The sequence below is a fragment of the Diplotaxodon limnothrissa genome, linkage group LG23, assembly GCF_057381915.1.
Source record: "Diplotaxodon limnothrissa isolate DT_005_m linkage group LG23, D_limnothrissa_male_GT1.1, whole genome shotgun sequence".
NCBI classification, from domain to species: domain Eukaryota; kingdom Metazoa; phylum Chordata; class Actinopteri; order Cichliformes; family Cichlidae; genus Diplotaxodon; species Diplotaxodon limnothrissa.
The window spans coordinates 1,387,126-1,399,586 of NC_140617.1; the positions used below are offsets into that span (position 1 = coordinate 1,387,126).

The 12,461-nt window shown below is 44.2% G+C and overlaps 2 protein-coding genes across 2 annotated transcripts; both read right to left on the reverse strand.

The window, feature by feature from the left end:
• Positions 1–1,631: 1,631 nt before the first annotated feature.
• LOC146607172 (E3 SUMO-protein ligase ZBED1-like) lies at positions 1,632–3,322 on the reverse strand. The gene is made up of 2 exons (XM_085347799.1): positions 2,250–3,322; positions 1,632–2,010 (listed from the first exon to the last, which is right to left on the reverse strand). The coding sequence occupies exons 1-2, from the start codon at positions 3,320–3,322 to the stop codon at positions 1,632–1,634; spliced, it is 1,452 nt and encodes a 483-aa protein (XP_085203925.1).
• Positions 3,323–9,885: 6,563 nt separating this feature from the next.
• On the reverse strand, positions 9,886–11,598 carry LOC146607173 (E3 SUMO-protein ligase ZBED1-like). The gene is made up of 2 exons (XM_085347800.1): positions 10,526–11,598; positions 9,886–10,264 (listed from the first exon to the last, which is right to left on the reverse strand). Exons 1-2 carry the CDS (start codon positions 11,596–11,598, stop codon positions 9,886–9,888), a joined length of 1,452 nt encoding a protein of 483 aa, XP_085203926.1.
• Positions 11,599–12,461: the final 863 nt, after the last annotated feature.

The following is a 12,461-nucleotide window of genomic DNA, read 5'->3' on the forward strand; positions in this document are numbered from 1 at the left end:
CGGTGCTTCAGTGCGTTACTTCTGTTTTGTTTTTGTGCATAACTTCTGTGTCTGGGCACTCCTCTGGATATTCTTACACTAGAGAAGAGCTTCTTAACTACAGGACTACAACACCTGTGGATTTACTTCCAATATTTGTCGCATCTGCGGCAGATTTACTGCAGACTCTGATCAGGAAAGTGAGACGCCGAAAGCGAGGAAAGCGAGCCGGCGCACTCGTGCGTCTGAGGAGACGCGGACTGCGAACTGCTCTTCCTGGGATCTTCCTTTCCAACGTACGCTCACTCAGGAATGAGATGGACGAGCTGGCCCTGATGAGAAGCATGAACAGAGACGTTGCCTCCTCCTGTGTCTTGTGTTTTACGGAGTCGTGGCTCTGTGAGGACATCCCGGACAGCGCGCTCAAGCTGGAGGGCTTTCATCTGCTGCGCGCGGACCGGCAGGCCTCTCTCTCTGGTAAGACCACAGGTGGACGTGTCTGCTTCTACATTAATAGTGGCTGGTGCACAGATGTAACAGTGATTGCTCAGCACTGCTCTTCCTCTCTGGAATACCTTTTTATTCACTGCAAACCGTTTTATTCTCCGCGGGAGTTTGCTTCATTCATCTTGGCCGCTGTTTACATCCCGCCAGATGCGGATGCGCAGGCAGCTCAGTGCGCACTCGCGGAGCAGATACTGCACATGGAGCGGACATTCCCGGACTCTCTCATCATTGCTCTTGGGGACTTTTACAACACCCCCCTCCTCACCCCACACAAAAGAGGATTTCACACCACCTCCTCCCACCACAACCCTTCATATTCATGAAGCAGATGCGAGGAAGCAGTTTAAGAGTCTGAATGCTCGGAAAGCTCCCGGCCCAGACGGTGTGTCTCGTCTACTGGACGCAGCCGGAGGGTTCACTTGGTTGTTTGCTCTCAATAGAAGCTGAGCGCGTCTCCGTGTCTGTGCTGGTAAACGATACTGAGTCCCAGTGCTCAGTAAACTGTACACCTGACCGTTATTCTCCCACTGAATCCGGTGTGTCCACGGTCCAACACGTGCTCAACACGATGGTGCTGACCGGTGCCCAAACACACCAGAACACCAAATAAGTAAAATAACACAAACACGAACTTCTCCATGGCTCGTCGGGATGGCAACTGCTCCAAAAGTGACACATGAAATAGGCTGACATTTGAGTTTGACACGGGAGGTGAGGGGGTGTTTTGAATATGCTTGACTCCGTCACGAGGTTGCGCACAGCATCACCGGCAAGGGGGCTTGGTTTGAGAGGTTTTTGGCATCTGTGATGTGATTTACAACCATCCACCCATGTACAGCAAGAAGCCGCACTCACAACCGTGGGCATCAGCAAGTTGGTGAAATTTAAACAAAACAAAACAGCATTCCATCTGAAACTCTCTTATTGTACCCAAAATACAAATTTTAGTGATTACATGTGGCTTCATTAATTATGTTCAAACGGATGAATACATAACGCAAGTAATAACTTTATGATCAGTCAGTGAATGAAGGAGCTCAAGAGTGCAAATATAGTTGCAATAAAGTGACAAATATGCCCTTTTATGTCAAACAAAGACCGAAATAAGTGGCATCAGTGTGAGGATGAGAATGAGCGATCCAACCTCACACTGCAGATATCAGGGCAAAGCACAGTGGGGGGGTTGCAGTCTTCTTGGCTGGACCTTCTTCTGCAGTGTGTGATCTTCTAGGAGAGTCTTCATGCAGCATGCCTGCCAGTGTGGTCCACACTGCTTCTCTGTCAGTCTTGGGCACACTGCGTAGGTCTTTAAAACGTGGGTCCAGTGCAGTTGCGATCTGGAGCCATGCATAGTTGGTATGTTCCTGGCGGGAAGCAAGGTCTTCCTTAAACTTCTCTTTAAACCTCACCACATATGCAGGGTCCTCATCAGTTACTTCCATGACACGGCGCAGGTGGCAGAAGGCTGGTAGAACTACAGAGCAGGAGACGTAGGCCTCTCCTCCCAGCAGTTCAGTCACATATCTGCAGTGGAATACACACACACACACACACACACACACACACACACACACACACACACACAGAGAGAGAGATAAGACAGCAAATTAAAAAAAGCTTTTTAATACTAGGTAATATTAATAAAATATTTGATTTCATTTATTTTTTAAATAAGACATTTTCATAATAACAAAACTGATTTAAGATGTATGTTTGATACATTTAATCTAAACCTACAATTATGGTCACAATGACAGGCTCACCTGCAGGGCTCTAGAAGTGTCTCCAGTCTCTGGAGTTTGTCCCACTCTGGAGGCGTCAGGAGGACAAGTTTATGCTTTTGTTTATCCAGAGTCGCGGTTACTGCAGTTTGGTTGCGGATCAAGCGCTTCACCATCTCCAGCGTGGAGTTCCAGCGCGTAGGCACGTCCTGGGCCAACGGCTCCTGCTTGCGCCCCAGTGACACCTGCTCTGCGTTCAGCTCTGCTGTGTTTGCTGGGCTGTGCTTAAAATGGCCAACAATTTTGCGGCATTTGGCCAGCGCAGTGACAAAGCCACTGTCTGCGAGACTCACTGTGATGCATCTCTGTAGAATGTGCGCGGTACACGGCATGTGATTGAATGGCATGATGCGAGCCGCGGCGATCATATTGCGCGCACTGTCCGTGCCTACTGTTGTCACCTTCTCCTCAATTCTCCACCTGCGAGCAACAGTCTGGAACTGCTCTGCACAAGCCTCCGCAAAGTGCCGCTCTTCCGTTTTCATTATAGTCAGCGCAAAGGATGTCAGACCCCAGGCTTCAGTGATTAAATGCGCAGTAACTCCCAGGTAATTGTCATTACTCAATGATGTCCAGTGGTCTCCTGTCAGAGCCACGCATTCTGTGTGAACTAAAGCCTCTTCTTTTTTCTTTTTCTCCGTTTCATACAGTTCGTGGATTCGAATTGTTATTGTGCTTCTCGCTGGGGGCTTGTAGGACGCGTCCTGAGATGCAACCTTTAAAACATCCGCAAAGCCCTTGTCCTCCACAATGCTTAGCGGTCTGCAGTCCTTTGCTATCCATTTGGCTATATTGTCGGTCAGTTTGTCCAAAGAAGACTTACCGAGTGGCCTGCGTTCACTAAGAGTGGTCTGACGCAGGCCGGGTGAAGCTGCTGCCCCGACAAACGCGTGTTTGGCATTAAGGTGGTATTTTAAGGTCGAATTTGAACGGTGAAATTGAAACTCTTTACTACAGTGAGTGCAAATTACAACGCGTTTGTTTATTGTCCCATCTATGTTCTTCTTGTATTTAAATTCCCCATCCAGAAGGCCATCCGCTTCCTGCTTCTCCATTTTCAGTGGCGCGGTAAACAAATCAAGTGGAATTATGGGAGCGACTTATCTGCGTGTTGCGCTAAATAGTTAAATATTCTAACGTAATTAATTCCAAAATTTAATTATCGCAATTAACGCGTTAATTTCGACAGCTATAAATATAATATAATATAATATAATATAATATAATATAATATATCATGTTGCTATTTAATGTTTTTTGTTCGTGTTGCAGCTGCTCTGTGAGCCAAGCTTTCGTTGTCTAAATTCAATGGCAATATATCTCTGCACCACACGATGGCGATAGATTCTCACAGACAGTCTGTGCTCTGCTTCCGCCACCAGTCATCTTTAAATCTTTTTTTTAATTCAATGAAACCTTTATTTAACTGTCCATCTCGCGGCATTACTTAAAAAAAAATCATATTTAAATACAAAGAAGATTAAATACATGAACGACAGTAAATTGATAAAATAAGAGCAAATAAATATATTTACAAATGATAGCAACATCAATGGAATAAAAGCATGAACAGCAGCAGAAGGAGAAAGAGGCCTGTATCTACATTATTACTCTGGCAGCTCTCAGTCTCCATACAGACAGGACACGTTGCAGCGTAATTGCAGACAGGTGCGTGGGCCTGAGCTCCGCCCAGGCAGAATGACGAGTGGAAGAAAGCAGCAACACAATAAACATATGTAGCCTTGCGGAGCCGGCCGGGCAGACACCGAGACAGAGTGCAAAGATTTTATACGTGACAACACACACAAAAAAACACACACAACAAAAATCAGAATGTGTTTGTGATTTGGATTTTTATTTAAAGGTGAAACCTTTTTTCTTTTCTTGTTTTGCCAGATTAGACATTTTGATTCATTTCATTTAGTTTTTTTGTTTTACTTTGATGCTATAATAGATGTTTTTAAAATGTAGTCATATTTAATACTATATTGCAGGGGTGCCCAATCCCGGTCCTCGAGAGCTACCGTCCTGCAGCTTTTAGATGCATCCCTACTCCAACACAGCTGAATCAAATGGTTTGATTAACTCTTCAGCATGCCATCGTGTTTGGCAAAGGCCTGATAACAAGCCATTCATTTGATTCAGCTGTGTTGGAGTAGGGATGCATCTAAAAGCTGCAGGATAGTAGCTCTCGAGGACTGGGATTGGGCAGCCCTGCTATATTGCATCATGGCAAAACAACAGTCTCCTCAAGCTGCTTTATACTGTAAGGTAAAAACACTACAGTAAAAGCCAGAAAACCCCAACAATCCAATGATCCCCTTTGAGCAAGCACTGGGCGACAGTGGGGAGGAAAAACTCCCTTTAGGAAGAAACCTCCGGCAGAACCAGGCTCAAGAAGGGGCGGCCATCTGCTGCGACCGGTTGGGGGTGGGTGGGCAATCTCAGTCCACGAGGGCCGGTGTCCCTGCAGGTTTTAGATGTGTCCTCGAACCAACACAGCTGATTTAAACGGCTAAATTAGCTCCTCAACATGTCCTGAAGTTCTCCAGAGGCCTGGTAACGAACTAATCATGTGATTCAGGTGTGTTGAGCCAAGGTGAGATCTAAAACCTGCAGGGACACCGGCCCTCGTGGACTGAGAATGCCCACCCATGATATAGGGAGACAAGATGAAGTATACTTCTAATGGCCTATTTTAGCAGTTAATTTTTAACAATCAACTGGTGGTAATCCATCATCAGAATTGAGGAAAGGTGGTGTTGATGGAGACTCTACAGGAGGATTCACTGGGGAAGCCATACCTGCACTTCTGCCAGGGTGTCTTGGACGTACCTGAATAAATGTAGTTTTCCCTGGAAGTGGACGAGGATTAATCTGAGACGGAGTCTCCTCAGAACATCTCCCCATCATGCTTCTATGGTCCAACGATGCCAGCTTTTGTCCTTTCTGTTTTTCTAATTTAAGCTGGAGTTGAGCGTCTTTCACTCTAGATTTTAGATGACCTATCTCTTTTTCTTCATTGGCAGCCTTTTGGATAATCTGGTTCACTGGTCCAATGAGCTCCTCTCTTTGTCGGAATAAAGCGTACTCGGAAGACTTTACCATGTCATTGTACTGCTTTTTAAATGATTCCAGCTCCCGTGTTTTAGCTAGTAAAGCTGCATCTAGATCCTTGCATCTGATACGTAGACAGTTCAGCTGTTTTTCAAGAAACTCCGTTGTTCCAACAAAGGGGGTGCCTTCCACTCCGTCTACGTATTTCTTTTTCAAGTAGTGGAACATATCCCTAAATTCCACCTTTTCTTTTCCTCTCAAGTGACCTTCATGTGGAAATGCCTTTTCAAAGGACAAAACGCACTGGCACAATTCCTCTTGGAAGTAGCGCTCTTTCTTCTCCAGCCAATTCACTTTGGATATAAATCTTTCCCGTTGCTTTTTTGTGGAGCGCAGTTTCTCTTCCAGCGCCACCTTTTCAGCCAGTGCCTGATTGTGTGCCGCTTTTACTTTGTGCCGGTCCACTGCTGTCTTTCTGTGGTTTTCCTGCTCTGTGCTTAGGGCCTTTTTGACGTCTTCAATTTTCTTTTTCAAAGAATCAACTTCGTCTTCAAGCATAGCCTTCATTTTCTTTTCCAAGGCCAGAGCTCTAATATTACTCTGGCATTTCTGCTTGATCGCCATATTCTGGGCCTTTTGGTCGTCTATCACTTTGCCCATTTGACCTTTCTCCTCTGTTAATTCTTTCATGTTTTTAACCATAAATTCATTTTCGTCTTGTAACTGTGTATTATGCCACAAAACACCGTCAATCCAACACTGCGAGGATTGACGTTCTTCCTCGCGTTCCTTAACCGCATTGACGGTCACACCTCTACTATTTTTTACTGCCGTCTGCAGCTTTTCTATTTTGGAGTCATACATGTTGATCACCTCTTCTAACTTCCTGTCTGCAGCATTTGCTTTGTTTTCCAGTTTTTTAGTATTTTCCTGGTAAAACTGCTGCATCTTATTTTTTTCCTCTTTGTGGCGTTTCAATAATAATTCAACAACTTGGCTGTTGTGAAATTGCTGACGTGCCACCTTTTCTTTCTCTGTTTCCAGCAGTCCTTGCAGGACTTGGACTTCGTCCTCGTGTTTTTCTTTAAGCTCAGCCAGAGTTTTCTCCGTCTCTGCGCGGAACTTTACCAGAGCTTCGTGGTCATCTTTTATCGAGTCCAACCTGTCTGCGATGTTTGTCCTGTCATCCAAGACCGAACCCAGCAGCTTATTATTCTGCAAAAGTTCATTGTTTTCTTTTGTTAGATCCTCGATCCGTTTCTTATTGACTGTATGCAGGTTTTTGAAGTAGTCAAGCTCAGTTTTGAGCTTTTCAACCTCGTCGATCATTGGCTGCAGTCTTTGCTCGAACTGTCTGGCATATGTTTCTTTTTCTTTTTCACTTTTTTTAACCATTGTTTTCGAGAAATTAACATTTCTGTCTTTGTTAGCTTTCGAACTCATTTCTGCTTTTTTATGTGCTGTATCACTCCAACAAAACGATAGCTTAATGAATTCCCTTTGACAGCTGTCCTCTATTTATAGACTTGAACATCAAAGGATGAAAGGACTGTCACTATGACATCACCACGTTCTGTGACGTAACAGGGCTTTGGAGCGTGATGTCACGGGGGTGGGCGTGGAAAGGATTTTGGGGGTCTAAACAAAGCGTGTCTTTTTTTTAAAACTTTATTTAACAAACAATGAGTATACAACATACGAACAGATGAAGTATACAACAGAACATGAACACAAAAAGCCAAGGGTGAAAGAAAAAGGTAACAATTATAAGAATACACGCAAAAATTCACATACATATATTGTTGTGAGAGCCTTTTTGTTGGTGCAGTCTGATATTGATTGTATGTGCATGTGCACATCCTTAAAATAATGACAGAAATATGGTGTTTTGTTAGTAAACTTACATTTATGGATAAAAAATTTAGCTAAAAGTATTAAGAAATTTATCATAAAAAACATTTCTCATACTTCTTGGGGAACTTAAAGAAACAGAATAAAACATTTTCCCATCGTAAAGAAAACTCCCTTAAAATATGGACAATAACAAAGCTGCTAAATTCCTTCCAGAATCTCTGTGTAAAAGAACAGTACCAAAAAAGATGTGTCACCGTTTCTGGATGATCCCCACAGAAAGTACAATTAGTATTTATGTCCCTTTTAAATTTGACCATGTAGTGACTGGCTGGATAACATGTATGTCGAATTTTAAAAGAGACTTCTTTCACCTTATTTACAATCAAATATTTATGGGGGACCATCCAGACTGTCTTCCGCTTGATATCTGGAACACTGATTGGAAAATTATATAGTGCAATAAAGTCGTTGTAAGTAAGTAGTTGTCCCTCTTTACTAACCAGCTGAGCCACCAATAGGATCCCATTTTGGAGCCAAGTTTCCAGGAAAAGTGATTTATTTTTCTATAAAATATCTCTGTTGTTCCAGATAAGGTATTTGTGAGGTGAGAAGTTGTGTTTATAAATGAGGGTCCACGCTAAGAGGACCTGCTTATGGAAGGATGAAAGCTTTACAGGGACTTTCTCAACATTGTAATTACAATTTCAAATAAAAGTAAAGCCACCAAAACGAGAGAAAATGTGGTATGGTATAAAGTTCCAGATAGAGGTAGGGTTTTAAGAAAATGTTTGGCCCAATTAATTTTGAAAGTGTTATTTAAAGTAGAAAAGTCTAAGACGTTAAGCCCACCTGATTCGTACTTATTCATCACAACAGTTTTTCTAATATAGTGCGTACGGTTTTTCCATATAAAATTAAAGAGCATACGGTCAATATCTTTACTACTTTTCTTATCCAGATGTAAGGAGAGAGCAGCATATGTTCATCGGGATATCCCTTCAGCTTTAGTAATTAACACTCTACCTTTCAAAGACAAGTCCCTTGTTCCAAGATGGCGCCGCCGCGTATGGATGCCCCGGTGCTTCAGTGCGTTACTTCTGTTTTGTTTTTGTGCATAACTTCTGTGTCTGGGCACTCCTCTGGATATTCTTACACTAGAGAAGAGCTTCTTAACTACAGGACTACAACACCTGTGGATTTACTTCCAATATTTGTCGCATCTGCGGCAGATTTACTGCAGACTCTGATCAGGAAAGTGAGACGCCGAAAGCGAGGAAAGCGAGCCGGCGCACTCGTGCGTCTGAGGAGACGCGGACTGCGAACTGCTCTTCCTGGGATCTTCCTTTCCAACGTACGCTCACTCAGGAATGAGATGGACGAGCTGGCCCTGATGAGAAGCATGAACAGAGACGTTGCCTCCTCCTGTGTCTTGTGTTTTACGGAGTCGTGGCTCTGTGAGGACATCCCGGACAGCGCGCTCAAGCTGGAGGGCTTTCATCTGCTGCGCGCGGACCGGCAGGCCTCTCTCTCTGGTAAGACCACAGGTGGACGTGTCTGCTTCTACATTAATAGTGGCTGGTGCACAGATGTAACAGTGATTGCTCAGCACTGCTCTTCCTCTCTGGAATACCTTTTTATTCACTGCAAACCGTTTTATTCTCCGCGGGAGTTTGCTTCATTCATCTTGGCCGCTGTTTACATCCCGCCAGATGCGGATGCGCAGGCAGCTCAGTGCGCACTCGCGGAGCAGATACTGCACATGGAGCGGACATTCCCGGACTCTCTCATCATTGCTCTTGGGGACTTTTACAACACCCCCCTCCTCACCCCACACAAAAGAGGATTTCACACCACCTCCTCCCACCACAACCCTTCATATTCATGAAGCAGATGCGAGGAAGCAGTTTAAGAGTCTGAATGCTCGGAAAGCTCCCGGCCCAGACGGTGTGTCTCGTCTACTGGACGCAGCCGGAGGGTTCACTTGGTTGTTTGCTCTCAATAGAAGCTGAGCGCGTCTCCGTGTCTGTGCTGGTAAACGATACTGAGTCCCAGTGCTCAGTAAACTGTACACCTGACCGTTATTCTCCCACTGAATCCGGTGTGTCCACGGTCCAACACGTGCTCAACACGATGGTGCTGACCGGTGCCCAAACACACCAGAACACCAAATAAGTAAAATAACACAAACACGAACTTCTCCATGGCTCGTCGGGATGGCAACTGCTCCAAAAGTGACACATGAAATAGGCTGACATTTGAGTTTGACACGGGAGGTGAGGGGGTGTTTTGAATATGCTTGACTCCGTCACGAGGTTGCGCACAGCATCACCGGCAAGGGGGCTTGGTTTGAGAGGTTTTTGGCATCTGTGATGTGATTTACAACCATCCACCCATGTACAGCAAGAAGCCGCACTCACAACCGTGGGCATCAGCAAGTTGGTGAAATTTAAACAAAACAAAACAGCATTCCATCTGAAACTCTCTTATTGTACCCAAAATACAAATTTTAGTGATTACATGTGGCTTCATTAATTATGTTCAAACGGATGAATACATAACGCAAGTAATAACTTTATGATCAGTCAGTGAATGAAGGAGCTCAAGAGTGCAAATATAGTTGCAATAAAGTGACAAATATGCCCTTTTATGTCAAACAAAGACCGAAATAAGTGGCATCAGTGTGAGGATGAGAATGAGCGATCCAACCTCACACTGCAGATATCAGGGCAAAGCACAGTGGGGGGGTTGCAGTCTTCTTGGCTGGACCTTCTTCTGCAGTGTGTGATCTTCTAGGAGAGTCTTCATGCAGCATGCCTGCCAGTGTGGTCCACACTGCTTCTCTGTCAGTCTTGGGCACACTGCGTAGGTCTTTAAAACGTGGGTCCAGTGCAGTTGCGATCTGGAGCCATGCATAGTTGGTATGTTCCTGGCGGGAAGCAAGGTCTTCCTTAAACTTCTCTTTAAACCTCACCACATATGCAGGGTCCTCATCAGTTACTTCCATGACACGGCGCAGGTGGCAGAAGGCTGGTAGAACTACAGAGCAGGAGACGTAGGCCTCTCCTCCCAGCAGTTCAGTCACATATCTGCAGTGGAATACACACACACACACACACACACACACACACACACACACACACACACACACACACACACACACACACACACAGAGAGAGAGATAAGACAGCAAATTAAAAAAAGCTTTTTAATACTAGGTAATATTAATAAAATATTTGATTTCATTTATTTTTTAAATAAGACATTTTCATAATAACAAAACTGATTTAAGATGTATGTTTGATACATTTAATCTAAACCTACAATTATGGTCACAATGACAGGCTCACCTGCAGGGCTCTAGAAGTGTCTCCAGTCTCTGGAGTTTGTCCCACTCTGGAGGCGTCAGGAGGACAAGTTTATGCTTTTGTTTATCCAGAGTCGCGGTTACTGCAGTTTGGTTGCGGATCAAGCGCTTCACCATCTCCAGCGTGGAGTTCCAGCGCGTAGGCACGTCCTGGGCCAACGGCTCCTGCTTGCGCCCCAGTGACACCTGCTCTGCGTTCAGCTCTGCTGTGTTTGCTGGGCTGTGCTTAAAATGGCCAACAATTTTGCGGCATTTGGCCAGCGCAGTGACAAAGCCACTGTCTGCGAGACTCACTGTGATGCATCTCTGTAGAATGTGCGCGGTACACGGCATGTGATTGAATGGCATGATGCGAGCCGCGGCGATCATATTGCGCGCACTGTCCGTGCCTACTGTTGTCACCTTCTCCTCAATTCTCCACCTGCGAGCAACAGTCTGGAACTGCTCTGCACAAGCCTCCGCAAAGTGCCGCTCTTCCGTTTTCATTATAGTCAGCGCAAAGGATGTCAGACCCCAGGCTTCAGTGATTAAATGCGCAGTAACTCCCAGGTAATTGTCATTACTCAATGATGTCCAGTGGTCTCCTGTCAGAGCCACGCATTCTGTGTGAACTAAAGCCTCTTCTTTTTTCTTTTTCTCCGTTTCATACAGTTCGTGGATTCGAATTGTTATTGTGCTTCTCGCTGGGGGCTTGTAGGACGCGTCCTGAGATGCAACCTTTAAAACATCCGCAAAGCCCTTGTCCTCCACAATGCTTAGCGGTCTGCAGTCCTTTGCTATCCATTTGGCTATATTGTCGGTCAGTTTGTCCAAAGAAGACTTACCGAGTGGCCTGCGTTCACTAAGAGTGGTCTGACGCAGGCCGGGTGAAGCTGCTGCCCCGACAAACGCGTGTTTGGCATTAAGGTGGTATTTTAAGGTCGAATTTGAACGGTGAAATTGAAACTCTTTACTACAGTGAGTGCAAATTACAACGCGTTTGTTTATTGTCCCATCTATGTTCTTCTTGTATTTAAATTCCCCATCCAGAAGGCCATCCGCTTCCTGCTTCTCCATTTTCAGTGGCGCGGTAAACAAATCAAGTGGAATTATGGGAGCGACTTATCTGCGTGTTGCGCTAAATAGTTAAATATTCTAACGTAATTAATTCCAAAATTTAATTATCGCAATTAACGCGTTAATTTCGACAGCTATAAATATAATATAATATAATATAATATAATATAATATAATATAATATAATATAATATATCATGTTGCTATTTAATGTTTTTTGTTCGTGTTGCAGCTGCTCTGTGAGCCAAGCTTTCGTTGTCTAAATTCAATGGCAATATATCTCTGCACCACACGATGGCGATAGATTCTCACAGACAGTCTGTGCTCTGCTTCCGCCACCAGTCATCTTTAAATCTTTTTTTTAATTCAATGAAACCTTTATTTAACTGTCCATCTCGCGGCATTACTTAAAAAAAAATCATATTTAAATACAAAGAAGATTAAATACATGAACGACAGTAAATTGATAAAATAAGAGCAAATAAATATATTTACAAATGATAGCAACATCAATGGAATAAAAGCATGAACAGCAGCAGAAGGAGAAAGAGGCCTGTATCTACATTATTACTCTGGCAGCTCTCAGTCTCCATACAGACAGGACACGTTGCAGCGTAATTGCAGACAGGTGCGTGGGCCTGAGCTCCGCCCAGGCAGAATGACGAGTGGAAGAAAGCAGCAACACAATAAACATATGTAGCCTTGCGGAGCCGGCCGGGCAGACACCGAGACAGAGTGCAACGATTTTATACGTGACAACACACACAAAAAAACACACACAACAAAAATCAGAATGTGTTTGTGATTTGGATTTTTATTTAAAGGTGAAACCTTTTTTCTTTTCTTGTTTTGCCAGATTAGAC

What these genes read in the sequence shown, in the direction of transcription:
- LOC146607172 (XM_085347799.1), bottom strand. Translation starts at nt 3,322, where the DNA reads ATGGAGAAGCAGGAAGCGGATGGCCTTCTGGATGGGGAATTTAAATAC. An exon ending in ACACTTCTAGAGCCCTGCAG is followed by an intron (nt 2,011 to 2,249) that starts GTGAGCCTGTCA and finishes ATTCCACTGCAG; the next exon opens with ATATGTGACTGAACTGCTGG.
- LOC146607173 (XM_085347800.1), bottom strand. Translation starts at nt 11,598, where the DNA reads ATGGAGAAGCAGGAAGCGGATGGCCTTCTGGATGGGGAATTTAAATAC. An exon ending in ACACTTCTAGAGCCCTGCAG is followed by an intron (nt 10,265 to 10,525) that starts GTGAGCCTGTCA and finishes ATTCCACTGCAG; the next exon opens with ATATGTGACTGAACTGCTGG.